The 26,851-nt window shown below is 35.1% G+C and overlaps 1 protein-coding gene and 1 long non-coding RNA gene across 8 annotated transcripts in view; one reads left to right on the top strand and one right to left on the bottom strand.

Moving 5' to 3' along the window:
- The window catches only part of LOC139959417 (uncharacterized), a 31,207-nt gene extending 21,074 nt beyond the window's left edge, over window positions 1-10,133 (top strand). For both annotated transcript variants that reach the window (XR_011790103.1, XR_011790104.1), the window contains one exon: window positions 1,877-10,133. This is a non-coding gene — a long non-coding RNA (uncharacterized lncRNA). The remainder of the gene's footprint in view (window positions 1-1,876) is intronic.
- LOC139959407 (sorting nexin-29-like) overlaps window positions 3,553-26,851 on the bottom strand; it is a 60,303-nt gene continuing 37,004 nt past the window's right edge. For 5 of the 6 annotated variants that reach the window (XM_071956986.1, XM_071956985.1, XM_071956990.1 and 2 more), the window contains 6 exons: window positions 20,754-20,803; window positions 17,226-17,322; window positions 13,409-13,549; window positions 12,894-13,033; window positions 10,266-10,357; window positions 3,553-7,016 (listed from right to left, as the gene is read on the bottom strand). In XM_071956986.1, the coding sequence (XP_071813087.1) occupies window positions 6,994-7,016; window positions 10,266-10,357; window positions 12,894-13,033; window positions 13,409-13,549; window positions 17,226-17,322; window positions 20,754-20,803 (543 nt within the window). In that variant the 3' untranslated portion in view covers window positions 3,553-6,993. The remainder of the gene's footprint in view (window positions 7,017-10,265; window positions 10,358-12,893; window positions 13,034-13,408; window positions 13,550-17,225; window positions 17,323-20,753; window positions 20,804-26,851) is intronic. The other variant, XM_071956987.1, reaches the window with a different exon arrangement.

Raw genomic sequence — 26,851 nt, 5'->3', positions numbered from 1 at the left:
GCCCCCCCCCCCCCCCCGTAATCCCGCCCATGCATGCAAATTACCCGATATCTATTCCAATACGGACAAACAGCTACCGAGTATAAGGGCCGGATGATACCACTAAAGGAAGGGGAAGATGAGGATCAGAGTGAACATCAAGAGGGAGAAGGAGTAATATGTGGACGAGAAAAACTTCATATCGTTGATTTTGTAAAATATAATTCCTACGTGGATACTGCTAAAAACGAACGGAGGCAAGTCGCCAAGGTTCATTGAGTTTAAGCTTATGTTTGAAAGGTGACTCGAAAGTCAGCTTACCAAGGGTTCATTGTTTGGTTAATGCCGTTACAGGCGGAAATTACTGGTAAGATATATATTTAAGAAGGGGTGCAAGGGACATAACGGCGCCATGAACATAGGCCTACAACGTATGGCAGTTAAGAGTTACGCAACAAAGACAAATGTTGGGGATTTTCCGTCAAGTTTTTTTTATTACATGATGAAAGCAATTCTGCCCCTTTGTCAGTAACTTTTCTCTACACCAAGTGAGAAGTTAAATAGATTGGTATATATATGGTCTTAGCACCTCTTATGTTCCCACCAGATAGGAAATCGTGGACACGTGAATTATATATGACCTGTACTCTATGATATACCTGCAAGCAATGACTATTCGAATATAAACCAAGAGCGGCGTACACCACGAGGACGTTATGGGAGGGGGATATGGGGAGGGATGGATGGCGGAGGAAGAAGATGTGGGGGAAGGAAGGACATGGTCGGACAAGAGAAGAGAGGAAGACATGATATGGAGAGGGATATGGTGCAAGGGTGAGATATGGGGAGGGATAAGGTGCAAGGGTGGGATATGGGGAGGGATAAGGTGCAAGGGTGGGATATGGGGAGGGATAAGGTGCAAGGGTGAGATATGGGGAGGGAAAAGGCACAAGGGTGGGATATGGGGAGGGATAAGGCGCGAGGGTGGGATATGGGGAGGGATAAGGTGCGAGGGTGGGATATGAGGAGGGATAAGGTGCAAGGGTGGGATATGGGGAGGGATAAGGTGCAAGGGTGGGATATGGGGAGGGATAAGGTGCAAGGGTGGGAAATGGGGAGGAATAAGGTGCAAGGGTGGGATATGAGGAGGGATACGGTGCAAGGGTTGGATATGGGGAGGGATATGGTGCAAGGGTGGGATATGGGGAGGGATAAGGTGCAAGGGTGGGATATGTGGAGGGATAAGGTGCAAGGTTGGGAAACAAGTCTTCATATGGTAATGGAGTTTTGTTTGACAGGTGACCAGAAATTCAACTTACCAAGGGTTCATTGCTTGGTTTATTTTAGTCAGAGGTGAATATTTGTTTACTGACACATAAAATATCTATATTAAAGTGCAGCTCGTGACACTGTGACGTCACGAAAATGTAACGCATAGAACTTTTCAGTTGTAGGCAGCCAAGACAAACATTATGCACCTTGTAATTTAATTGTAATTAGGCTTTAAGTCGTACGTTTTGCTGGCCAAGTCGCAGTTTAAATAATAGTTAAACTTATAACAGTAGGGCTAAATTCTAAACAAAACCTCACGAGGAAAACAAGTGCATATGAAAACACATGATTAAAGTTCGATTGTGCAATTGGCAAACATTCTAGATAATTTGAACTGCTGGTTGCTAAGGGAAACTGCATCCGGGTGAAATACATTACATGAGCAGAGTGATAGTAGGGGCGTGGGGGCATGTCTGACCAGTATTAACACGTATGTCACGTCCACTTGTAATTAAGTATGGACATTCTACAAGGTGTATATGAAATCCCCGTGCGCGTTATTAGGCTCATTTTGAAGGTCCGAAGGCGAACGTGCATGGGATTTACACATTGCTTATTTCCACAGGAAGGGTGAACATGACCTGAAAGCGTTTTGCAAGAAGAAACCAACCTATTGTCATTTTATGCGAACACATACACAGTACGTCCCTTGCCATGCTTTGTTGACCGGGATATGGGAAGCTGGCCCACAGAGAAACTAGCTAACAGAGGGTGGGGATGACTGGTTCTCATTATGTGTCCCTGGACGTCATCGCCCTGCATTGTCAAGTTGTTCATAATCGTGGTGTTCTGGTTTCCTGCTAGCTCTGGCCGTATCAACAGTAAAACTAGCATTGACATGAACATTCTCACGTTCGCTATTCCCTCTGCTCACGTATGAGACTATACAATGAAGGAAGTGACAGCGAACACAACAGCAGTGACCCCGTACAGAATCGGAAATAACATTTCCAAAATCGGAAAGAATGAGCAGTGAATCAAAAGGAGAAAACAAAACTCTTAAAGAACCTGCTTATCTTGTGCAAAACACCTGTGCAGGTAAATATGTAAAAGTCAGAGGGCGTGCCGTCTCGATCCTAACAGGATCCCGTTTACCTTTGAAGAAGATCCTGCTATCGGTTCGACACGTCAGGCCCTCTAACTTTCACAAGAATGAGAAACATTACGTTTGCAGCAAGGGCGTAGGAACCGGGGGGGGGGGGCTGGGGGGTGCCTGCCCCCCCCCAGTGAAAAATATGGAGGGGCGGAAGTATCATTCCGCCCCCCCCCCCCGCTTCGCAAGTCAGAAAACCCCTTTTTCATTTCCAAATGAGAAAAAAATCTCATTTGGAGCACCAAATTGCATCTAAGGCCAGGTGAAAATGCAAAATTATATACAAAATGGAGTGGGTGGGTTGAAGTGTGCTATATTGCACCAAATTGCATCTGAGGCTTCCTGGAAATGCAAAAAAAATCCAAAGGGGAGGGGGCACCCCCTCCCCTTAGACCCCTCCCCCAGGCCGGCCATCAGTCTTCAGCCCCCTCACTCAAAAGTACCTTCCTACGCCACTGGTTTGCAGGGTGCGATAAAGAGGAGCGGAGAGGGGTTGTTGTATTTGAGTGAATTCAATACATATTACTTTTTAGTAATTTTAAGTATATACAGAAAGAATGTTAGATTGTATGAGCAGTTGACCTTATCTTAAGTATGCTTTTTGGGCTTGGAATCCTTAATTTCCTAGTATAAGGAAGTTGTGGTAATAGTTTAAAGACGTGCTTCCATGTTAATTCACTCACTTTATGATGTTTCCTATCATGAGAGACTTCGGACTAACACTCTGGAGGTTAGAAGGTTATAAGAGTGGATGCAATTCAAGTGTACAAGATTGTCCATGATATTGATAACATAGCATTAAGTGAATTTTCCGTTTCTCAAAGGGAAGGAACACGAAAGGTTATTAAGTCGCAGAAAGTTTGTGGTAGATTAAATTCTCGTTAGATTATCTTTTCAAAATGGGTTGTAAGCGAATGGAATGATTTGTGCTAGTCAGCACGTCGTCCTTTCTAACATGTCAATGGTTTTAAGAGTGCTAGTTCAGAAGGTTATTTTAAGAAGTGAAACAAGATTTGATGTTTCTGTTTTCAACATATTTTATAGGGTCCTTGATGGGGACATTCTATCCCTTGTGATCATACTAAACTAAACTCATATATTCAAGTTCACGAACAAGAGACAGAACAGAGTGAAAGAAAAGACAATGATTATTTTGTTCTTTGTTGTAATTTCAACTGCAGCGTTATCTGATTGTGTTGATAAAAAACTAACAAAACGATATTTTACAACATTCACGGTAGGCAAGAACAGTAGCAAATATACGTGACGAGTGATCATTAATACTAACATACAAGACAAAGAAAAGTTCATTTTGCCAATTTCGAATAGTGACACATACAAGCTTAAAGCAGCTGGTTGGATACCATTGCATCATACCATGTAAAGAGGTCATCACATCAGTGTATATAGTAATGTATGCCTACAGTTTATCAGTGCTGTCATAACTTGTGCTTCGCTGCCATGACGTCAGCTTTCATTGTCTAATTTATCAGTCATAGACTTTTGCTTCCATAGCAGCACAGTCAGTTTTTTGGCCGACAAAATGCCTAATTTGAAATTAAGTTTGCAGAGAGTGATGTAACTGTCATTAAGTGATTATGCTGTTTGTTATATAATGATGTGAGGGACACTACGGATACTGATTCAGCGTGGGTTGTGTGCTATGGCTGTATAATGATATTATGAAGCACGAAAGGTTAACCCTAACCAATTCATTTTGAATTCATTGTACTCAAATCCATCATAAATAGGTCCCATATAACCATTATCCTTCCCAATACCTATTTAAGCTACCTATGAATGTAAGCTATACTTACAACATTACATTACAATACTTATGTTACATACTAATACTGTCCATCACCTATATAAACACTACTAGCACCACTGGTTATTAAATTACCCTTCAGTTTTAACAAAGATTACCCAACATTACCACACTCAAATATTAGCATTAAAAAAATGACCCCCCCCCCACATTCCCCCTCCCCTGCAAACACTCAATAGTAGCATTGTGTTATCCAATCACATTTACCCTTACATAATATCCCTGAATGTGATTACACCAGGTAGTGTTTTACACTGTTTATGACTACTTTACATAAGGTATAACAGTGTTAGGGGTGTAGGGCTAACCCTATGTCCAGCTATTGGTATAACAGTGTTAGGGGTGTGGGGGCTAACCCTATGTCCAGGTATGTTTATCATTATAGTTTAACACACACTTGAAATGGTGCAGTAGCATAACATAAAATAGATCTGAAAGTAATCTAAAATTGTCCTTTTGTAAAAATAAACATTTTGTGACAGACTGGTAAGATAAATTGATGACTTAAAGGGTGTGAAGACTCACGCACGAAGAAATGTCTCATGCCGGTAATCTGACCTAGTTTGGAATGAGGTGTAACAGAAGTGTTAGACACCACCATCAATCCCAGAAAATACACACACAGCTTGCTACCGTCGGTAATTAGACACTAGTACACAGTCAATACATGCAGCTACGGTCAACACCCACAACACAGTGTACATAGCAGCGATGGACATCTCAAGTCTAGATAAAAGATAACAAGGTATCACTTTTCATTACTGTCTGCATTTTGTAGCGACAAGAAGAAAACTTGACTTGCAAGCAACGGAAAGTAAACTTTTTCAGAGCGCAGCACACGGTTTGGGGCGAATCTTCACTGCCTTTAAGACCATCATCAACTTGTTACGAAAAAGATATTGAGGGGCAGGACTTGATATTGACCAATGTGAAGCACAAGATTGATATTGACCAATGTGAAGCACAAGACTTGATATTGACCAATCAATGTGAAGCACAAGACTTGATATTGACCAATCAATGTGAAGCACAAGATTGATATTGACCAATCAATGTGAAGCACAAGATTGATATTGACCAATCAATGTGAAGCACAAGATTGATATTGACCAATCAATGTGAAGCACAAGAGTCATCACAGGCTAACAAAGTGGGAATGGGCAGAAGATAAATTAAATGGCCCTACATTAGTCACTGTACAAAACTATCTGAAATGGCTAAACTTGTTGGGTAGATAAAGCACCTGTACAAGGGTCAGTAAACAAGTAAAGGGGGCAGTTAGCTTTCTTTTATGGTGACATTATCGCATATGGAAGGTCACATGCTTCCTGCTTGCCCTCCCTTCTCCTCTCTGGTCTTATGTAAGGAAGAAAGATCTTGACCAACCTTCTTAGTTTGGTGGATGAATTCTTAACATTTAAGAGAAAGAATAACATATTTTGATGTATAAATTGAAAGATTTAAAATACTAGCCAGTAATGCTCTTTTAAACATCTTTGTTTCTACACTAAGTAATCGAGTCAGAATTCAAACTGTCCTTGATGTTGGTTAAGTTTGGCTAATTGCAAACAATAAATTTTCTGTACATTTTGTAATTCTTCAGACTTAATACGAACCATTTGCCAATTCATATTAAACCATAATATATATTGCATTTACTCAGAGTTAAAGTCTAACTCATCTAAAACATACTCTTATTGCAGAACTCAGAAATGCAAAATGGCTTAGAGAGGATTTGTGAATTAGAAATTGACCAGATACGAAATATGTTACAAATGAGAGAAAAGTGTGCAATCCCCTGTTGTGCAGCTAGAGATACGAAATATGTTACAAATGAGAGAAAAGTGTGCAATCCCCTGTTGTGCAGCTAGACTTAATAAAACATTGAAGATAGGAATGCTCCTTAATGTCAGTAGTAGAGGTCCATACATACCAGACTGCTAGCACAGAGCAAATAACTACTAAACTCCAAGAGGAGGGTGTATCATTACTAATGGCTGATGTGTAGGGCATTGATCTATATATATGTATGCCATAAGTGGACTTGCTCATTGAACCTTAATACAGACCAAAAGCCAAACCCAAGAACATGAAATGTGTTCAATTTCAAAAATGTGTCAAAAACATTAGAAAGAACATTAAGGAAAGCAGTAAACAATCCTTAAGAGGTGAACATCCCGATTTGGAGCACCATCATAACCTTATTAACTACTTGGCTTGAAATCTTGAAATTGTGACTCAATTGAGTTGATAATGAATCTAAATTGAACTCGGCTAAATCTACGCTACATCATCACATAGCCAAGTTATCATCATTTCAAAGTTTACTTATCAAGCAAAATCTCTGCAAGGAATTTCATATTTGTGCCAAGAGTTTAGTCAGATCAAAAAAACTCTATAGAATCCAGCTGGGAAGTTACTCCAACACTAAAACTAATGAATCTGGCAACAGAAGGGTCATCATGGCTATTTGCATACAATGCTAACAAATCCTGCATTTCCAAGAAAGTGGCTGGAATGTTTCAATAGGTAACGTAACCCCCAATGGTGGAACAAAGAAAATCTCACAAAAACAATTGTGAAGTGCAGGTGTTGCATCATGCAACTAATCCACTGTTTGTGCGAAACCCCAAAGAATGGAGTGTTAACTGCCTATTGAAGCATGGTTTAATAATTTAGCATGGTTTTTTAATTTAGCATGGTTTATTCAGTTCATTTTAACAGCATAATTGTATCAATGCACAAACTTACATTTGACTTTTTAAAACAAAGCATTTGATGAAGCTGCAAGGAGACAGAGGAATACAATAAATACAATAAATATTGCAAATTACCATTATTTGTTTCATGTTAGTAAAAATGAAAATATTTATGGCAGTTTGACTTTAAAATGTTGTCTTTTTTTAAAGAAAAAGCAGTCATTGGAGAACTTTAAACAAATAAAAGGTGACCTCTAAAAAGCACTCGTGTTTAGATGCTATTTATAAGTACAAGGAACAATATTGATGATGTTAGTCTCTTAGCACGATAGATTGATAAATTAGTCAATCACATTGGTTTTTAAGTTTATTCCGAATTAGTCAGTAATCTACATTATAAAATAACATTATCATGAGTTCAAAGTGTGATATCAAAGGATAAAAATACCAGGTAGTCAATCTGGCCTTTTTACTTGGCACTGAACAGAGAAGAAATTTCTTTTAACTTTAGAAATGATCATTCATTAAGGAGAGTACTATTATTCAGAGTACATGAGATTCTACATCAATGGTCAATGTCAATGATACTGGCCTGAAATATTCCAGAGAAATGTATTGGTAAATATCGGCAATATTGTTCCATATAAAGCACCAATTAAATCCTAATAAATCAAATATCTTTTCACAATTGAATAATTAAAAATAAATCTAATTATATTCATTCATAATTGAGATATTCATCTGATTGTTATTTTATAATTCACTCTCCATTCAAATATTGTCAAGGCCTAATCAAGTCATTTTGAAATTGTAAAGAGCAGACTTCATGTTACAGCGACACTCAGAAGACACAATTTAGCTTTGTTAAAATATCGGAGGTATAAGAAAACAATTCCTGGCCCAGACTTTACATAGCACCCTATAATAAATGTATATTAAACTACACACCTTCAATATTGGCTTAACATGACTTTTACAGTTATAAATGGCAGACTTGGTGTTTATGCTTGTACTTTGAGTAACACTGACTGTACTATACCACAAGATTCACTTTCATTGATATAAGTCTTAGTATTGGGTTAATTTATCACTAGTTTCACACATCTTTCATTTGTATAGTTATTGTAAGCCTTGTGTTTTGAGTAACACTGACTGTACTATACCACAAGATTCACTTTCATTGATATAAGTCTTAGTATTGGGTTAATTTATCACTGGTTTCACACATCTTTCATTTGTATACTTATTGTAAGCCTTGTGTTTTGAGTAACACTGACTGTACTATACCACAAGATTCACTTTCATTGATATAAGTCTTAGTATTGGGTTAATTTATCATTGGTTTCACACATCTTTCATTTGGATACTTATTGTAAGCCTTGTGTTTTGAGTAACATTGACTGTACTATACCACAAGATTCACTTTCATTGATATAAGTATTAGTATTGGGTTAATTTATCATTGGTTTCACACATCTTTCATTTGGATACTTATTGTAAGCCTTGTGTTTTGAGTAACATTGACTGTACTATACCACAAGATTCACTTTCATTGATATAAGTATTAGTATTGGGTTAATTTATCATTGGTATCACACATCTTTCATTTGTATACTTATTGTAAGCCTTGTGTTTTGAGTAACACTGACTGTACTATACCACAAGATTCACTTTCATTGATATAAGTCTTAGTATTGGGTTAATTTATCATTGGTATCACACATCTTTCATTTGTATAGTTATTGTAAGCCTTGTGTTTTGAGTAACATTGACTGTACTATACCACAAGATTCACTTTCATTGATATAAGTCTTAGTATTGGGTTAATTTATCATTGGTTTCACACATCTTTCATTTGTATAGTTATTGTAAGCCTTGTGTTTTGAGTAACATTGACTGTACTATACCACAAGATTCACTTTCATTGATATAAGTCTTAGTATTGGGTTAATTTATCATTGGTATCACACATCTTTCATTTGTATAGTTATTGTAAGCCTTGTGTTTTGAGTAACACTGACTGTACTATACCACAAGATTCACTTTCATTGATATAAGTCTTAGTATTGGGTTAATTTATCACTAGTTTCACACATCTTTCATTTGTATAGTTATTGTAAGCCTTGTGTTTTGAGTAACACTGACTGTACTATACCACAAGATTCACTTTCATTGATATAAGTCTTAGTATTGGGTTAATTTATCATTGGTTTCACACATCTTTCATTTGTATAGTTATTGTAAGCCTTGTGTTTTGAGTAACATTGACTGTACTATACCACAAGATTCACTTTCATTGATATAAGTCTTAGTATTGGGTTAATTTATCATTGGTTTCACACATCTTTCATTTGGATACTTATTGTAAGCCTTGTGTTTTGAGTAACACTGACTGTACTATACCACAAGATTCACTTTCATTGATATAAGTCTTAGTATTGGGTTAATTTATCATTGGTTTCACACATCTTTCATTTGTATAGTTATTGTAAGCCTTGTGTTTTGAGTAACATTGACTGTACTATACCACAAGATTCACTTTCATTGATATAAGTCTTAGTATTGGGTTAATTTATCATTGGTTTCACACATCTTTCATTTGTATACTTATTGTAAGCCTTGTGTTTTGAGTAACACTGACTGTACTATACCACAAGATTCACTTTCATTGATATAAGTATTAGTATTGGGTTAATTTATCATTGGTATCACACATCTTTCATTTGTATACTTATTGTAAGCCTTGTGTTTTGAGTAACACTGACTGTACTATACCACAAGATTCACTTTCATTGATATAAGTCTTAGTATTGGGTTAATTTATCATTGGTTTCACACATCTTTCATTTGTATACTTATTGTAAGCCTTGTGTTTTGAGTAACATTGACTGTACTATACCACAAGATTCACTTTCATTGATATAAGTCTTAGTATTGGGTTAATTTATCATTGGTATCACACATCTTTCATTTGTATAGTTATTGTAAGCCTTGTGTTTTGAGTAACATTGACTGTACTATACCACAAGATTCACTTTCATTGATATAAGTATTAGTATTGGGTTAATTTATCATTGGTATCACACATCTTTCATTTGTATAGTTATTGTAAGCCTTGTGTTTTGAGTAACACTGACTGTACAATACCACAAATTTAACATTGATTGATTATAGACTTTCTATATGATCAATCAATCTTGTTCCCTCAAATTCAAGATACAGCTTGACTAGCTCACAGATTAATAAACTCCTGCTTAAAATGCAATTTTGAATAAAAAATTGTCATCGACTTTGATGGATATTTGATGCAAACTTCCTGCCATTGTTTACAAACCTTCATAGGTAGGGTTACCTGGTCTACGACCCGATCGTAGTAGTTGTTGTTGGGATTGAGTTTGTGAACTTCGTTTCCTTCTTGCAGCATCGCTGAAATCAAGAACAACAACAACGAAAAAAGGTAATAAAATAACAACAATGATGACAATGTACCTGAGAAACAAGATACAATGTGACAACAGTCCTAAATGTTGACATATGTTGGTCTGGGATCAAGTGTCTGATAATCTTTGCACAACTGTGTTACAGTTAAACCAATTACAGCACATTCAAGAGCAAGAATATGGATAAATAAAAGTTATCAAACAAATAGTAAATGATAAACTAACATTTAGTAAAGAAATCCATCAAATTAACTACCAAGGACTATGAATTAATTAATTGGTCAATATAACCAAGAGTGTTACGAAAGAACTTAAACCTTAAATTTTAATTTCTGGGCGCAATATGATATTGTCATGCAGTGATTATGCTAATATCCAACTGACTGCATCTAGTTGGATAAGAGATATACATAAATATTCAAACCTAACAATCTAACTTGTTACTTGAGTGAACAATCAGTACATACAGTGAGTGAGAAGTATACATCAGTTAAATTATTGGTACTGATAAAAATAACCAGTTCCTTAAGTAACCTGAACCCTAAAAACCCTATAACCTAACAATCTAACTTGTTACTTGAGTGAACAATCAGTACATACAGTGAGTGAGAAGTATACATCAGTTAAATTATTGGTACTGATAAAAATAACCAGCTCCTTAACTAACCCGAACCCTAAAAACCCTATAACCTAGAAATCTAACGTGTTACTTGAGTGAACAATCAGTACATACAGTGGGTGAGGAGTAGTTAAATTATTGGTACTGATCAAAATAACCAACTCCTTAACTAACCCGAACCCTAAAAACCCTATAACCTAACAATCTAACTTGTTACTTGAGTGAAAAATCAGTACATACAGTGAGTGAGGAGTAGTTAAATTATAGGTACTGATCAAAATAACCAACTCCTTAACTAACCTGAACCCTAAAACCCTATAACCTAACAATCTAACTTGTTACTTGAGTGAACAATCAGTACATAGAGTGGGTGAGGAGTAGTTAAATTATTGCTACTGATAAAAATAACCAACTCCATTTATAAACTCATCAAACTGTTTGCTTTAGCGAAGGTGCTAACCCCTTTACTCCAATCCATCATTTCTTATGTAAGAACTCATGCAGACAACCGCATTCATACCTTAAGCAATATTACCAACAAACATTTTTCATATTTTTTTTTTACACACTCGAGCAGTGAAGCAGTCAGGTGGTGACATCCAGCATAAATAATCATAAGAAAGCATTTATTATAATATTAAAATATTACATGATATCAAAGAGTTAACAAACTGCTTAACCATTAGAACAAAACTTGTGTTGCCACATTTTACAGTCAGGAAGCAAAAGTAGTTGTCAACCAACTGCAACCATCCTCAAAGGCAGTCTGACAAATTGACAAGTTACTTAAAATTACAAATAAATTATTAATGTAGAGCAAGTGAGTTTAATGTTTTTCCAAGAATTAAGTGAGAACCATAACAGATCAGAGATTCCATCTCTTATTTGCAGTACTCTTAGAGGACATCAACCATACATCCACTGGTAAGGACTTTTCAGTGTAGAATTTTATTTTTATAGGCTTTCTTATAGTTTTAATGAACTGTACCAACCATCCCTTTAACCAATGTTATTAATAAATAAGAGTTACATGACATTGTTTATATACTGACATAATTTTCACAACCTACTGCCAAAGCAAAGTCACCTAGTATAAATCATAGAGAAAATGGCAAATTTTTAAACCATTAGAGGTAACCTGTTGACCCCTTGAAGCTCAGAGGGTGAAAACCAGTAAGAGCCCTTTTGAGTGGGTTAAAGCAACTGTTTGAAGCAGACTTCATTTCCTGGATGACTGTTTGTTTTTCTTGAAGACTTATAGAGCCCCTTCACAAAACTAAACTGAAAAGAAGGTTACCAACTATGTTCACCCAAAAGAAAATCTTAGCATTGAAGAAAGCACATATTATTTATAGCTTTAGTTTTGGAGTTACCATGATTTCAAGGTTTTCAGACTTTGAAACTTTGAAGACTATTAAACTTCACAGAAAAAAAATAGGTTTCTTGTACTCAATAAGATGGATCCACATACCAAGTATGAAGTTAATACACGATTAATTTTTTGAGTTACACAGATTGACCTCTGATGACCTAGTATGACCGTTGATCCCAGCCAAAACAAAAGCAGCCGAGAACTCAATATGTTGCATGTACATGCCAAGTTTGGCATCCATCCAACGATGTAATACTGAGTTATAGTATTTACAAGGTTTTCAAAGTTTGACCTGTGGTGACCTAGTATGACCGTTGATCCCAGCCAAAAAACAATAGCATCCAAGAACTCAATATGTTGCATGTACATACAAAGTTTGAAGTCCATCCACCTTTAGAATATTGAGTTATCATGTTTACAAACCAAGGCATAACAAACACACACCCATGCATACACACAGCATCATGGCCACAATGATTCAGCAAGGAATCAATAAAATTGATACAGAAAGATGCAACAAAATTACTTTACCCGAAAAATGGAAGAAGTGTAATCAATGACTCTTTGCTAGGATTCTCAGACAGCTTGGAGAAATTTGATAGAGCAAAGTTGATGATACATCGAAGATAGTGCTGAAGTTTCTTCCTCCGAGATTCCACAAACTTAGCATCCTGCCAAAGATTAAGAATTGGTTTTGGTGAGGAATGTAAAGTCTTTCCAATTTGTACAGATGATACTCTTGGAATGCTTGCTAAGCATTAAAGGTGTAATGGTGTACAAGTATAATATTATGATAATCATTGCATTAGAGGTGTAATGCAGTACAAAACAATATGATGACAAGCAAACTGCATGTGGTAATAGTTCAGGATTCTATTAATAATTTGCTCCTTTTTCTTGAGGGAACCATTCTTTAAGATATGTAATAAAATCATTCTGATTACATCCTTGCATTCTCATTATCAGAAAATATACTTTACACCAACAACATTAATATTGATTTGTTAATGCTTATGTTGTAAAACACAAATGAACCTTATAAATACCTTATTTCCAACAGTTTTCTTTGGTGGAAAGTCAAAGGTGTTGACAATTGGATACGCTTTCCGCATTCGTAGGTGAAGTTCTCTGAATTCAGAGTATCGTCGGTAAATGTTCCACTCTTCATCACGTATTCTAACATAAACCTGGAATGAAAGTCATATAACTCTAAACTCCACAGCAAATAGGACTTCACCATTTATAATACAAGGTTAATAAACATACTAACTGGCACATAAAATTAGTTTGGGAGCATTGGGTCGGTGAATAAATCACATACTTGATGGCTTATTCTTAATTAGAGGTAGTGTTACGAGGGCCCATTGTAGCCTAACGCTAGTAACTGCTAGTGAGGAACCTAATGTTATAATATAGAAAGTATTTGAAATTGCCTACGTGATGAATCAATATTTGAGAAATTAGGTCGGGTTACCGTGTCAGAATGTTATAATACACGATTGTTCTGGTATATTCCTTATGATGACACGCTGGTCTCGGGTTAACGTCGGTTTACGTGAAATCGCGTGTAAGCTGTGCACACATTTTCGTGGATTCTCTGGAATGTTCGCGAGATATGCAAAGGACTTCCAAGAATGGAGAAACTGGGTCGAGTTGTTACTCAGGTGTATCAAGAAAGATCTAGATGATTCTTGACATGGCGAATCGTATAAAAACCCGCCCAGATCTGAAAGTTTCTCAGTTTCTGAACGAATACAAGCGACGACACATATTATACCATTCTACTATATATCGTCAGTGCTCAACTGCCAGTAGTTTCTGAGGGATTGAGATATCGATACCAAGATTGATTCTACACTTCCATTCAGAAGTTTAATGAGGACTTTGCTGTGAAACTACAGTTTTCCAGTCGTTATTTCGGAGAAGGTGAAGAATTTCTGTCTCCGTTGAGGAAGTTCGTTACGCCAGGAGTTGGTGGCTATAAAGCTGATTTTGGACTGACTCTGGTAATATTTAGTCGGCGAGAAGTTTGACTTGTGCTTCACTCGACTGTGGCTGGAAGTCCGTCTTCTATTTTGGAGCATCGCCGGAAAGAAGGTGACTGCTGTTTCTGGGATCGCGAGAAACTTCGTCGAGGACCAGTGAATTCCGCGGTACAACGGACCGAGAATCGTCGTCATCAAGGTCGTGACCGCTGTGAGATATCGCCGTTAGGAGAGACCAGCGTGTTTTAAAGTGTATCCTATCTTGTTAAGTTTGTGAGTAATTTTTTATATATTTGTAATTACCATTTGTTGTTGTTGGTTCAAACTCCATTGTTCAATATAGTTTACGTTCTCATTCAAATTCTCTAGACTCGTCAATTTGTCTGTGTTCCTTATGGAAACGAACCCAGGCTTGTGTCTCGTTAAAAATTAATTATCGAGACCTCTCGCATTCCAACGTAACAGTAGTGTAAGTCCTACCTTATATAAGTTACATGACATACTTGATGGTTTATTCTTAATTGGAGGTAGTGTAAGTCCTACCTTATATAAGTTACATGACATACTTGATGGTTAATTCTTAATTGGAGGTAGTGTAAGTCCTACCTTATATAAGTTACATGACATACTTGATGGTTTATTCTTAATTGGAGGTAGTGAAAGTCCTACTGTACCTTATATAAGTTGCATGACATACTTGATGGTTTATTCTTAACTGGAGGTAGTGAAAGTCCTACTGTACCTTATATAAGTTGCATGACATACTTGATGGTTAATTCTTAATTGGAGGTAGTGTAAGTCCTACCTTATATAAGTTACATGACATACTTGATGGTTTATTCTTAATTGGAGGTAGTGAAAGTCCTACTGTACCTTATATAAGTTACATGACATACTTGATGGTTTATTCTTAATTGGAGGTAGTGTAAGTCCTACCTTATATAAGTTACATGACATACTTGATGGTTTATTCTTAATTGGAGGTAGTGTAAGTCCTACCTTATATAAGTTACATGACATACTTGATGGTTAATTCTTAATTGGAGGTAGTGTAAGTCCTACCTTATATAAGTTACATGACATACTTGATGGTTTATTCTTAATTGGAGGTATTAAAATTCCTACTGTACCTTATATAAGTTGCATGACATACTTGATGGTTTATTCTTAACTGGAGGTAGTGAAAGTCCTACTGTACCTTATATAAGTTGCATGACATACTTGATGGTTAATTCTTAATTGGAGGTAGTGTAAGTCCTACCTTATATAAGTTACATGACATACTTGATGGTTTATTCTTAATTGGAGGTAGTGAAAGTCCTACTGTACCTTATATAAGTTACATGACATACTTGATGGTTTATTCTTAATTGGAGGTAGTGAAAGTCCTACTGTACCTTATATAAGTTACATGACATACTTGATGGTTTATTCTTAACTGGAGGTAGTGAAAGTCCTACTGTACCTTATATAAGTTACATGACATACTTGATGGTTTATTCTTAATTGGAGGTAGTGTAAGTCCTACTGTACCTTATATAAGTTGCATGACATACTTGATGGTTTATTCTTAATTGGAGGTAGTGTAAGTCCTACCTTATATAAGTTACATGACATGCTTGATGGTGGTTATTCTTAACTGGAGGTAGTGAAAGTCCTACTGTACCTTATATAAGTTACATGACATACTTGATGGTTTATTCTTAACTGGAGGTAGTGTAAGTCCTACCTTATATAAGTTACATAACATACTTGATGGTTTATTCTTAATTGGAGGTAGTGAAAGTCCTACTGTACCTTATATAAGTTGCATGACATACTTGATGGTTTATTCTTAATTGGAGGTAGTGTAAGTCCTACCTTATATAAGTTACATGACATGCTTGATGGTGGTTATTCTTAACTGGAGGTAGTGAAAGTCCTACTGTACCTTATATAAGTTACATGACATACTTGATGGTTAATTCTTAATTGGAGGTAGTGTAAGTCCTACCTTATATAAGTTACATGACATACTTGATGGTTAATTCTTAATTGGAGGTAGTGAAAGTCCTACCTTATATAAGTTACATGACATACTTGATGGTTTATTCTTAATTGGAGGTAGTGTAAGTCCTACCTTATCTAAGTTGCATGACATGCTTGATGGTTTATTCTTAATTGGAGGTAGTGTAAGTCCTACTGTACCTTATATAAGTTACATGACATACTTGATGGTTAATTCTTAATTGGAGGTAGTGTAAGTCCTACCTTATATAAGTTACATAACATACTTGATGGTTTATTCTTAATTGGAGGTAGTGAAAGTCCTACCTTATATAAGTTGCATGACATACTTGATGGTTTATTCTTAATTGGAGGTAGTGTAAGTCCTACCTTATATAAGTTACATGACATACTTGATGGTTTATTCTTAATTGGAGGTAGTGTAAGTCCTACCTTATATAAGTTACATGACATACTTGATGGTTAATTCTTAATTGGAGGTAGTGTAAGTCCTACCTTATATAAGTTACATGACATACTTGATGGTTTATTCTTAATTGGAGGTAGTGTAAGTCCTACCTTATATAAGTTACATGACATACTTGATGGTTAATTCTTAATTGGAGGTAGTGTAAGTCCTACCTTATATAAGTTACATGACATACTTGATGGTTTATTCTTAATTGGAGGTAGTGTAAGTCCTACCTTATATAAGTTGCATGACATACTAATGCACTATTTTCAATGGCAGCTTTATAGATCCTAAAATGTATAAATTTCACACTATGGTTTTCATCGACGATGCTGCTATGGCAGTGAACTATCTAGTAGTTCCATGGCCTTAATCTAGCTTTTGCCACAGAAGAACATTTTTTCACTAACTACATGTTACCTGATAAACATGGAAGCCATCTTTATTCTTGCCTCTGAGAAAGGCGGATGGTATCCATAAATTGATCAATGCTCTGTTAGCTGGCGAGAGTGAGACTCTGCAAGACAAATAAATGTTTGATTATCAAACTGTACAGCTGTAGTAGTATAAAGCACACTGTACAGCTGTAGTAGTATAAAGTAAACTGTACAGCTGTAGTAGTTTAAAGTAAACTGTACAGCTGTAGTAGTATAAAGCAAACTGTACAGCTGTAGTAGTATAAAGCAAACTGTACAGCTGTAGTAGTATAAAGCTGTAGTAGTATAAAGCAAACTGTACAGCTGTAGTAGTATAAAGCAAACTGTACAGCTGTAGTAGTATAAAGCAAACTGTACAGCTGCAGTAGTATAAAGCACACTGTACAGCTGTAGTAGTATAAAGCAAACTGTACAGCTGTAGTAGTATAAAGTAAACTGTACAGCTGTAGTAGTATAAAGCAAACTGTACAGCTGTAGTAGTATAAAGCAAACTGTACAGCTGTAGTAGTATAAAGCACACTGTACAGCTGTAGTAGTATAAAGCAAACTGTACAGCTGTAGTAGTATAAAGCAAACTGTACAGCTGTAGTAGTATAAAGCAAACTGTACAGCTGTAGTAGTATAAAGCTGTAGTATATAAAGCAAACTGTACAGCTGTAGTAGTATAAAGTAAACTGTACAGCTGTAGTAGTTTAAAGCAAACTGTACAGCTGTAGTAGTATAAAGCAAACTGTACAGCTGTAGTAGTATAAAGCAAACTGTACAGCTGTAGTAGTATAAAGCAAACTGTACAGCTGTAGTAGTATAAAGCAAACTGTACAGCTGTAGTAGTATAAAGCAAACTGTACAGCTGTAGTAGTATAAAGCTGTAGTAGTATAAAGCTGTAGTAGTATAAAGCTGTAGTAGTATAAAGCAAACTGTACAGCTGTAGTAGTATAAAGCTGTAGTAGTATAAAGCTGTTGTAGTATAAAGCTGTAGTAGTATAAAGCAAACTGTACAGCTGTAGTAGTATGAAGCAAACTGTACAGCTGTAGTAGTATAAAGCTGTAGTAGTATAAAGCAAACTGTACAGCTGTAGTAGTATGAAGCAAACTGTACAGCTGTAGTAGTATAAAGTAAACTGTACAGCTGTAGTAGTATAAAGTAAACTGTACAGCTGTAGAAGTATAAAGCAAACTGTACAGCTGTAGTAGTATAAAGCTGTAGTAGTATAAAGCTGTAGTAGTATAAAGCAAACTGTACAGCTGTAGTAGTATAAAGCAAACTGTACAGCTGTAGTAGTATAAAGTAAACTGTACAGCTGTAGTAGTATAAAGCAAACTGCACAGCTGTAGTAGTATAAAGCAAACTGTACAGCTGTAGAAGTATAAAGCAAACTGTACAGCTGTAGTAGTATAAAGCTGTAGTAGTATAAAGCTGTAGTAGTATAAAGCAAACTGTACAGCTGTAGTAGTATAAAGCAAACTGTACAGCTGTAGTAGTATAAAGTAAACTGTACAGCTGTAGTAGTATAAAGCAAACTGCACAGCTGTAGTAGTATAAAGCAAACTGTACAGCTGTAGTAGTATAAAGCAAACTGTACAGCTGTAGTAGTATAAAGCAAACTGTACAGCTGTAGTAGTATAAAGCAAACTATACAGCTGTAGTAGTATAAAGCAAGCTGTACAGCTGTAGTAGTATAAAGTAAACTGTACAGCTGTAGTAGTATAAAGCAAACTGTACAGCTGTAGTAGTATAAAGTAAACTGTACAGCTGTAGTAGTATAAAGCTGTAGTAGTATAAAGCAAACTGTACAGCTGTAGTAGTATGAAGTAAACTGTACAGCTGTAGTAGTATAAAGCTGTAGTAGTATAAAGCTGTAGTAGTATAAAGCTGTAGTAGTATAAAGCTGTAGTAGTATAAAGCTGTAGTAGTATAAAGCTGTAGTAGTATGAAGCAAACTGTACAGCTGTAGTAGTATAAAGCTGTAGTAGTATAAAGCAAATTGTACAGCTGTAGTAGTATGAAGCAAACTGTACAGCTGTAGTAGTATGAAGCAAACTGTACAGCTGTAGTAGTATAAAGCTGTAGTAGTATAAAGCAAACTGTACAGCTGTAGTAGTATGAAGCAAACTGTACAGCTGTAGTAGTATAAAGCAAACTGTAGTATAAAGCAGAGGTAATCAGCAGTTGACACATCTCAACCATTTCTTCCAACCATGTTATAACACAATGCTCAATCATGGTGCAAACAACTGGCAAGCAGTCTAAAAGCTTCATAACCATAATAAGTCATAAAAAAGGATGGGTACAATAACTGTAATAAAGTAAGATTTCAGGTATAAGATGCTGGCTGCATAGCTCGGTGTTAATACACCAGCATTCAGGTTTTCATTCATCCTTATAAATTATATTTACAATTGGTCTGGTATTGGCTATATCAAACACAAAACATTAGCCTAAGCTTCTTTAAATCAGAAAGTATAGTTCCATTTAGCAGTGTGCACTATACTATACAGCCATACCTGATATTGACTGTCTCAAACACAGAACTTTAGCCTAAGCTTCTTTAAATCAAAAAGTATAGTTCCATTAAGAAGTGTGCATTATACTAACAACCATACCTGATATTGGCTGTATCAGAAACAAAACATTAGCCTAAGCTTCCTTAAATCTGAAAGTAACGTTCCATTACGAAGTGTGCATTATACTAACAACCATACCTGATATTGGCTATATCAAACACAAAACATCAGCCTAAGCTTCTTTAATCAGAAAGTATTGCCCATTTAGCAGTGTGAATCATAGTAACAGCCATACCTGATATTGACTATATCAAACACAAAACATTAGCCTAAGCTTTTTTAAATCTGAAGTTAGAGTTCCATTTAGCAGTGTGCATTATACTAACAGCCATACCTGATATTAGCTATATCTAACACAAAACATTAGCCTAAGCTTCTTTAAATCTGAAAGTAGAGTTCCATTTAGCAGTGTGCATTATACTAACAGCCATACCTGATATTAGCTATATCAAGCACAAAACATTAGCCTAAGCTTCTTTTAATAAGAAAGTAGTGTTCCATTTAGCTGCAAGGATCATGCCATGGGACAAACGTAACACTGAACCCATCAAACAATAACACATTCTGCAATCCAACCATAGAAATCTTGCAGAGCCATGAATGGGGACTGTGTAACAGTTGACCATACATTAACCTTTGCAGAGTCAATAAGACAATAAACCCTTAGAGATGGGAACAAAGAGTCATCATGTTAATTGTATATTAGGACTAAAGACAACAAAAAAATGTGAAAAGTAACAAGTCACTGAAAATTGAGTAATAACAATCCACAAAAACTGCTCAATATTTGTTGCTAGATATTCTAGCTAAAACTAACAATATTACTCAATGGTTCCATCTTCATGTCATGGAGATATTGGATTGACAGTTTTAATGAATGTGAACCACTTTATGCTTGCTTTTCTTGTAATGGAGAATTCCTAGCAAGATGGTTCATAAACTTACATGTCTGAGTCAGGCGAGTTTGGATCAGAATCTGGGTTATCCATTGGAAGCTTGCAAAGAAATGAAACACAGAGATTATAATCCATATTCCCATCAGCTGCTACAAGTGAAAATGTGTGATATATTTCATTACACTGTAATATAACAGGTCCAAGGTTGTGAAAGTCTTGGTACAGCTATAGACAGACTTGTGAATTGAGGAGATTATACTCCATATCACATAATTCTCTATATAGCAGAAACAATAACAAAAATTGGTTAACTTTTTAAACATTAAGTATTTAAAATGTATGGTCAAAATGTGTTGTAATTTAAGGAATGGTCAAAATGTGTTGCAATTTAAGGAATGGTCAAAATGTGTTGCAATTTAAGGAATGGTCAAAATGTGTTGTAATTTAAAGAATGGTCAAAATGTGTTGTAATTTAAGGAATGGTCAAAATGTGTTGTAATTTAAGGAATGGTCAAAATGTGTTATAATTTAAGGAATGGTCAAAATGTGTTGTAATTTAAGGAATGGTCAAAATGTGTTATAATTTAAGGAATGGTCAAAATGTGTTGTAATTTAAGGAATGGTCAAAATGTGTTGTAATTTAAAGAATGGTCAAAATGTGTTGTAATTTAAAGAATGGTCAAAATGTGTTGTAATTTAAGGAATGGTCAAAATGTGTTGCAATTTAAGGAATGGTCAAAATGTGTTGCAATTTAAGGAATGGTCAAAATGTGTTGTAATTTAAAGAATGGTCAAAATGTGTTGTAATTTAAGGAATGGTCAAAATGTGTTGTAATTTAAGGAATGGTCAAAATGTGTTGTAATTTAAGGAATGGTCAAAATGTGTTGTAATTTAAGGAATGGTCAAAATGTGTTGTAATTTAAGGAATGGTCAAAATGTGTTGTAATTTAAGGAATGGTCAAAATGTGTTGTAATTTAAGGAATGGTCAAAATGTGTTGTAATTTAAGGAATGGTCAAAATGTGTTGTAATTTAAGGAATGGTCAAAATGTGTTGTAATTTAAGGAATGGTCAAAATGTGTTGTAATATAAGGAATGGCCAAAATGTGTTGTAATTTGAGAAATGGTCAAAATGTGTTATTTTTAAGGAATGGTCAAATGTGTTGTAATTTAAGGAATGGTCAAAATGTGTTGTAATTTAAGGAATGGTCAAAATGTGTTGTAATTTAAGGAATGGTCAAAATGTGTTGTAATTTAAGGAATGGTCAAAATGTGTTGTAATTTAAGGAATGGTCGAAATGTGTTGTAATTTAAGGAATGGTCAAAATGTGTTGTAATTTAAGGAATGGTCAAAATGTGTTGTAATTTAAGGAATGGTCAAAATGTGTTGTAATTTAAGGAATGGTCGAAATGTGTTGCAATTTAAGGAATGGTCAAAATGTGTTGCAATTTAAGGAATGGTCAAAATGTGTTGTAATTTAAAGAATGGTCAAAATGTGTTGTAATTTAAGGAATGGTCAAAATGTGTTGTAATTTAAGGAATGGTCAAAATGTGTTATAATTTAAGGAATGGTCAAAATGTGTTGTAATTTAAGGAATGGTCAAAATGTGTTATAATTTAAGGAATGGTCAAAATGTGTTGTAATTTAAGGAATGGTCAAAATGTGTTGTAATTTAAAGAATGGTCAAAATGTGTTGTAATTTAAAGAATGGTCAAAATGTGTTGTAATTTAAGGAATGGTCAAAATGTGTCGCAATTTAAGGAATGGTCAAAATGTGTTGCAATTTAAGGAATGGTCAAAATGTGTTGCAATTTAAAGAATGGTCAAAATGTGTTGTAATTTAAGGAATGGTCAAAATGTGTTGTAATTTAAGGAATGGTCAAAATGTGTTGTAATTTAAGGAATGGTCAAAATGTGTTGTAATTTAAGGAATGGTCAAAATGTGTTGTAATTTAAGGAATGGTCAAAATGTGTTGTAATTTAAGGAATGGTCAAAATGTGTTGTAATTTAAGGAATGGTCAAAATGTGTTGTAATTTAAGGAATGGTCAAAATGTGTTGTAATTTAAGGAATGGTCAAAATGTGTTGTAATTTAAGGAATGGTCAAAATGTGTTGTAAGTTAAGGAATTGTCAAAATGTGTTGTAATTTAAGGAATGGTCAAAATGTGTTGTAATTTAAGGAATGGTCAAAATGTGTTGTAATTTAAGGAATGGTCAAAATGTGTTGTAATATAAGGAATGGCCAAAATGTGTTGTAATTTGAGAAATGGTCAAAATGTGTTATTTTTAAGGAATGGTCAAATGTGTTGTAATTTAAGGAATGGTCAAAATGTGTTGTAATTTAAGGAATGGTCAAAATGTGTTGTAATTTAAGGAATGGTCAAAATGTGTTGTAATTTAAGGAATGGTCAAAATGTGTTGTAATTTAAGGAATGGTCAAAATGTGTTGTAATTTAAGGAATGGTCAAAATGTGTTGTAATTTAAGGAATGGTCAAAATGTGTTGTAATTTAAGGAATGGTCAAAATGTGTTGTAATTTAAGGAATGGTCAAAATGTGTTGTAATTTAAGGAATGGTCAAAATGTGTTGTAATTTAAGGAATGGTCAAAATGTGTTGTAATATAAGGAATGGTCAAAATGTGTTGTAATTTGAGGAATGGTCAAAATGTGTTATAATTTAAGGAATGGTCAAATGTGTTGTAATATAAGGAATGGTCAAAATGTGTTGTAATTTGAGAAATGGTCAAAATGTGTTATAATTTAAGGAATGGTCAAAATGTGTTGTAATTTAAGGAATGGTCAAAATGTGTTGTAATTTAAGGAATGGTCAAAATGTGTTGTAATTTAAGGAATGGTCAAAATGTGTTGTAAATTTTAAGGCACTGCAGCTTTGTGTCTAGTAATTATCTTTTAATGCTGATATCATTATGCTGGGAATGTTGCCTGATTTCTGGAAAGGTTCAGTCAGCAACAATCTTATACCTCACTTTAAACTAATAATATTTGCAATGACACAAAAATCAATATTTTTCTTGACCTCTTCTCATTTTTCTTGATGCTATGAATTGTTTTCAAACTTGGCACTTTGCCTATAAGCTCTTTGGATTTGTCAAATAAAATTGAGAGAGCTGCAGAACTTCAGTTGACTTCCTTATTGACATAATTTGGAATGAGAGCCTACAGGGAAATATCGATGGTGCCATTTTTTCTAACAGTCAGCTTAATGCAAATCTGGTAGAGGTTTCTCACACTGATACATAAATATCACAAGAGTGAGTGGCCAAAGATCATTCCCACAAAACAACAAACAAGAAGTGATTTGCTGTGAGGCTGAAATTACACAATTCAGAAAAACTTTGATATTTTACATTTAGAATGACTTCCAGTAGGGATTCCAAGGAGGAGGTAAAGGTGCAATGGCCAGACCAAGCTACTCAGAAATTAAATATTAGTCCCTTTAGCAGTAGTGCATTAGCACTTCATGATCTGTACAGGGTAATGACAGCAAGGGCATAACATTAGGTCTGGTATGTAGGTTATTGTTAGCCAGAAATTTATTACTATGGTAATGCTGGAATAACATACAAATATATTTCATCAATAGCATTATTTCTGTTTTTATTTCTGGCCTTAACACTGCTTTGTAGTTATCTTATTTACCCTGCAATAGTTTTAGAACTAAGTTTGAAGATAATCTAAGTGTGGGTTTCCATTTGATTTATGATCTGATGAAACCAATGCCCCAATACCTACACATGATCATTTATCCTTATGCGTTTATCTCTACATTGTGTTGGCTTTAAAAAACAATTTCTTTCTTAAATAGTCAAGAAAAACATGGTAGATTACAAAAAAAATCACCTTTGTGATATCAATGTCTATTTGCTCATGAAATGAATGCCCCAGATTAATTTCAAACTATACTTACAGGCCCTCTTAGTTCAACAAGCTCTTCCTTCAGATTAATTTCAAACTATACTTACAGGCCCTCTTAGTTCAACAAGCTCTTCCTTCAGATTAATTTCAAACTATATCTTACAGGCCCTCTTAGTTCAACAAGCTCTTCCTTCAGATTAATTTCACACTATACTTACAGGCCCTCTTAGTTCAACAAGCTCTTCCTTCAGATTAATTTCAAACTATACTTACAGGCCCTCTTAGTTCAACAAGCTCTTCCTTCAGATTAATTTCACACTATACTTACAGGCCCTCTTAGTTCAACAAGCTCTTCCTTCAGATTAATTTCAAACTATACTTACAGGCCCTCTTAGTTCAACAAGCTCTTCCTTCAGATTAATTTCAAACTATATCTTACAGGCCCTCTTAGTTCAACAAGCTCTTCCTTCAGATTAATTTCAAACTATACTTACAGGCCCTCTTAGTTCAACAAGCTCTTCCTGAAGATTATTTTCAAACTATATCTTACAGGTCCTCTTAGTTCAACAAGCTCTTCCTTCAGATTAATTTCAAACTATATCTTACAGGCCCTCTTAGTTCAACAAGCTCTTCCTTCAGATTAATTTCACACTATACTTACAGGCCCTCTTAGTTCAACAAGCTCTTCCTTCAGATTAATTTCAAACTATACTTACAGGCCCTCTTAGTTAAACAAGCTCTTCCTTCAGATTAATTTCAAACTATATCTTACAGGTCCTCTTAGTTCAACAAGCTCTTCCTTCAGATTAATTTCAAACTATACTTACAGGCCCTCTTAGTTCAACAAGCTCTTCCTTCAGATTAATTTCAAACTATACTTACAGGTCCTCTTAGTTCAACAAGCTCTTCCTTCAGATTAATTTCAAACTATACTTACAGGCCCTCTTAGTTCAACAAGCTCTTCCTTCAGATTAATTTCAAACTATACTTACAGGCCCTCTTAGTTAAACAAGCTCTTCCTTCAGATTAATTTCAAACTATATCTTACAGGTCCTCTTAGTTTAACAAGCTCTTCCTTCAGATTAATTTCAAACTATACTTACAGGTCCTCTTAGTTCAACAAGCTCTTCCTTCAGATTAATTTCACACTATACTTACAGGCCCTCTTAGTTCAACAAGCTCTTCCTTCAGATTAATTTCAAACTATACTTACAGGCCCTCTTAGTTCAACAAGCTCTTCCTTCAGATTAATTTCAAACTATATCTTACAGGCCCTCTTAGTTCAACAAGCTCTTCCTTCAGATTAATTTCACACTATACTTACAGGCCCTCTTAGTTCAACAAGCTCTTCCTTCAGATTAATTTCAAACCATACTTACAGGCCCTCTTAGTTCAACAAGCTCTTCCTTCAGATTAATTTCAAACTATATCTTACAGGCCCTCTTAGTTCAACAAGCTCTTCCTTCAGATTAATTTCAAACTATACTTACAGGCCCTCTTAGTTCAACAAGCTCTTCCTTCAGATTAATTTCAAACTATATCTTACAGGCCCTCTTAGTTCAACAAGCTCTTCCTTCAGATTAATTTCAAACTATATCTTACAGGCCCTCTTAGTTCAACAAGCTCTTCCTTCAGATTAATTTCACACTATACTTACAGGCCCTCTTAGTTCAACAAGCTCTTCCTTCAGATTAATTTCAAACTATATCTTACAGGCCCTCTTAGTTCAACAAGCTCTTCCTTCAGATTAATTTCACACTATACTTACAGGCCCTCTTAGTTCAACAAGCTCTTCCTTCAGATTAATTTCAAACTATACTTACAGGCCCTCTTAGTTCAACAAGCTCTTCCTTCAGATTAATTTCAAACTATACTTACAGGCCCTCTTAGTTCAACAAGCTCTTCCTTCAGATTAATTTCAAACTATATCTTACAGGCCCTCTTAGTTCAACAAGCTCTTCCTTCAGATTAATTTCAAACTATACTTACAGCCCCTCTTAGTTCAACAAGCTCTTCCTTCAGATTAATTTCAAACTATATCTTACAGGCCCTCTTAGTTCAACAAGCTCTTCCTTCAGATTAATTTCACACTATACTTACAGGCCCTCTTAGTTCAACAAGCTCTTCCTTCAGATTAATTTCAAACTATATCTTACAGGTCCTCTTAGTTCAACAAGCTCTTCCTTCAGATTAATTTCAAACTATAGTTACAGGCCCTCTTAGTTCAACAAGCTCTTCCTTCAGATTAATTTCAAACTATATCTTACA

Source organism: Apostichopus japonicus, chromosome 19 (assembly GCF_037975245.1).
Source record: "Apostichopus japonicus isolate 1M-3 chromosome 19, ASM3797524v1, whole genome shotgun sequence".
Lineage (NCBI taxonomy): Eukaryota > Metazoa > Echinodermata > Holothuroidea > Aspidochirotida > Stichopodidae > Apostichopus > Apostichopus japonicus.
This window is presented reverse-complemented; position numbering and strand designations above follow the sequence as displayed.